Here is a 1852-nt window from a genome sequence, read left to right as displayed (position 1 = left end):
CGTCCAACGTGACTCACAGCAGCTCGAACGGTCGGGGCTTGTAAACACTTTCACTCTTACAATTTTGCTCGGATCGACTTGAAATTTTAGGACAACATTCCTGAATTGCCTATAACCCCTTAAAGTATTTAAACGTTTCTTAACTTTGCAAAAGGCACATGTACACATACAAGTTACTTTCAATTTAATAAGCCGATTAAATTGAAATTGACTTGATATACATATATGTGTACGTGTGCCTTTTATAAAGTTTAGAAATGTTTGCTAGAAACTAACAGAGCATTGACTGCCTCACCTTGAAAAGGGATGAACATCAGAAGAAATGCGATACCGAAAATAGATGATATTCCGATGTCGATCAAATGGAATGTAATGTATGTGATGATGATGGTCTCCAAAGATCCGAGCCACAAATAATGGAGAAATATGATACTGACGTCGAATCTATTGACATCGTTAGATAGCAGATTAACTGCCTGGCCGATTGTCGTTTCGCCCGACGCGGTTATAGTTAGCTTCAACGTCTTGCGGTAGATCAGCAAACAGCAGGCTACATGAACCTTCATACCCAAATGAGTCATATCCATCATGTAAGGATGGACTACGAATATGTTAACAGCGGAGCACAAAATAATGCCGATGGCGCATTTGTACGAGTAAAACTTGTCGATGCCTGTGGTGTTAAAATAGAGCAGCATCTGACCTAACAATAACGGTTGCACTATTCTGCATCAAAAAAGAAAATTCGTCAGAATGTGAGAAATTTGCAAATTAAAAACTAGTTTAAAAATTTATATTCTAAATCTTAAAAATTTGTGAACTTTAATTTGATTTTAATTTCAAAATGATAATAATTATCGTATTCTTTCATGAAAATTCGGAACATACAATTATATCACAATCATTTAATTATCATAAATACATTCATTTAATTAGATCTTTATTTAGTTAAATCTTTATTCTTAATTCAAAAAATACCGAAATTTCATTAATAAAAACTGCTTAATAAAAGATTTAATTCCACAGGATTAAATTCGTGCAATTTTTTATCATATTCTTTCATGAAAATTCGTAACATACAATTATATCACACATTAATTTAATTATCATAAATACATTCATTTAATTAGATCTTTATTTAGTTAAATCTTTATTCTTAATTCAAAAAATACCGAAATTTCATTAATAAAAACTGCTTAGTAAAAGATTTAATTCCACAGGATTAAATTCGTGTAACTTTTTATCATCAAGACATCGCCAATGCAAGAAATGTAAAATATTAAGACGAAAAACTTCACAATTTCTAGGTAAAAAATGAAAGAGAAGTTGCACCTGAGCAAAATTTCTATAACGGCCATGAAAGTTCCGCACAGTAGGGTCTTGAAACCGAAACACCTGATGAGGACTCTCATCAGGCTGGGCTCCTTAACCTTCTTCTGTGATCCACATTTCGTCACCTGCTCCAGCCGACACTGATATGCCTTCCATTCCTTCTCCCAAGCTTTCGCTATTTTAACACTAAGAATATCACTTGTATGCTCTTTAAGTGGTGTATACAAATTTAACTCTAATGATATGTATCATATTCGTATAATTGATTATCAAATTAATTAAATTCTACCAAATTAAAAAGTAAAATCAATCTTTTTTTTATTATTTACTTAACTCTAATGATATGTATCATGTGTATAAAAGTTTTTGTCTATGTAATTTTAAAATTATATACAAACTTACCTTTTTAAAAAAAAGGTAAAAAAAGCGCCAAGCGTTGGTGAAACTGGCCCAAATGGTGCTTCTCGTAGAGAATCACCATTTGGGCCATTTTCACCAACGCCAATTACTTAATCGGCCG

The 1852-nt window shown here is 32.3% G+C and overlaps 1 protein-coding gene across 1 annotated transcript in view; it reads right to left on the bottom strand.

The window, feature by feature from the left end:
- Positions 1–251: 251 nt before the first annotated feature.
- LOC108768479 (probable multidrug resistance-associated protein lethal(2)03659) overlaps positions 252–1852 on the bottom strand; it is a 7074-nt gene continuing 5473 nt past the window's right edge. The window contains exons 3-4 of the mRNA XM_018518920.1: positions 1333–1561; positions 252–726 (exon numbers count right to left, since the gene is read on the bottom strand). Coding sequence (XP_018374422.1) covers positions 252–726; positions 1333–1561 — 704 coding nt within the window. The remainder of the gene's footprint in view (positions 727–1332; positions 1562–1852) is intronic.

Source organism: Trachymyrmex cornetzi, unplaced genomic scaffold (assembly GCF_001594075.2).
Source record: "Trachymyrmex cornetzi isolate Tcor2-1 unplaced genomic scaffold, Tcor1.1 scaffold8, whole genome shotgun sequence".
Lineage (NCBI taxonomy): Eukaryota > Metazoa > Arthropoda > Insecta > Hymenoptera > Formicidae > Trachymyrmex > Trachymyrmex cornetzi.
Note: the sequence above shows the minus strand (reverse complement) of the source record. Positions and strands in the feature narration are given on the sequence as shown.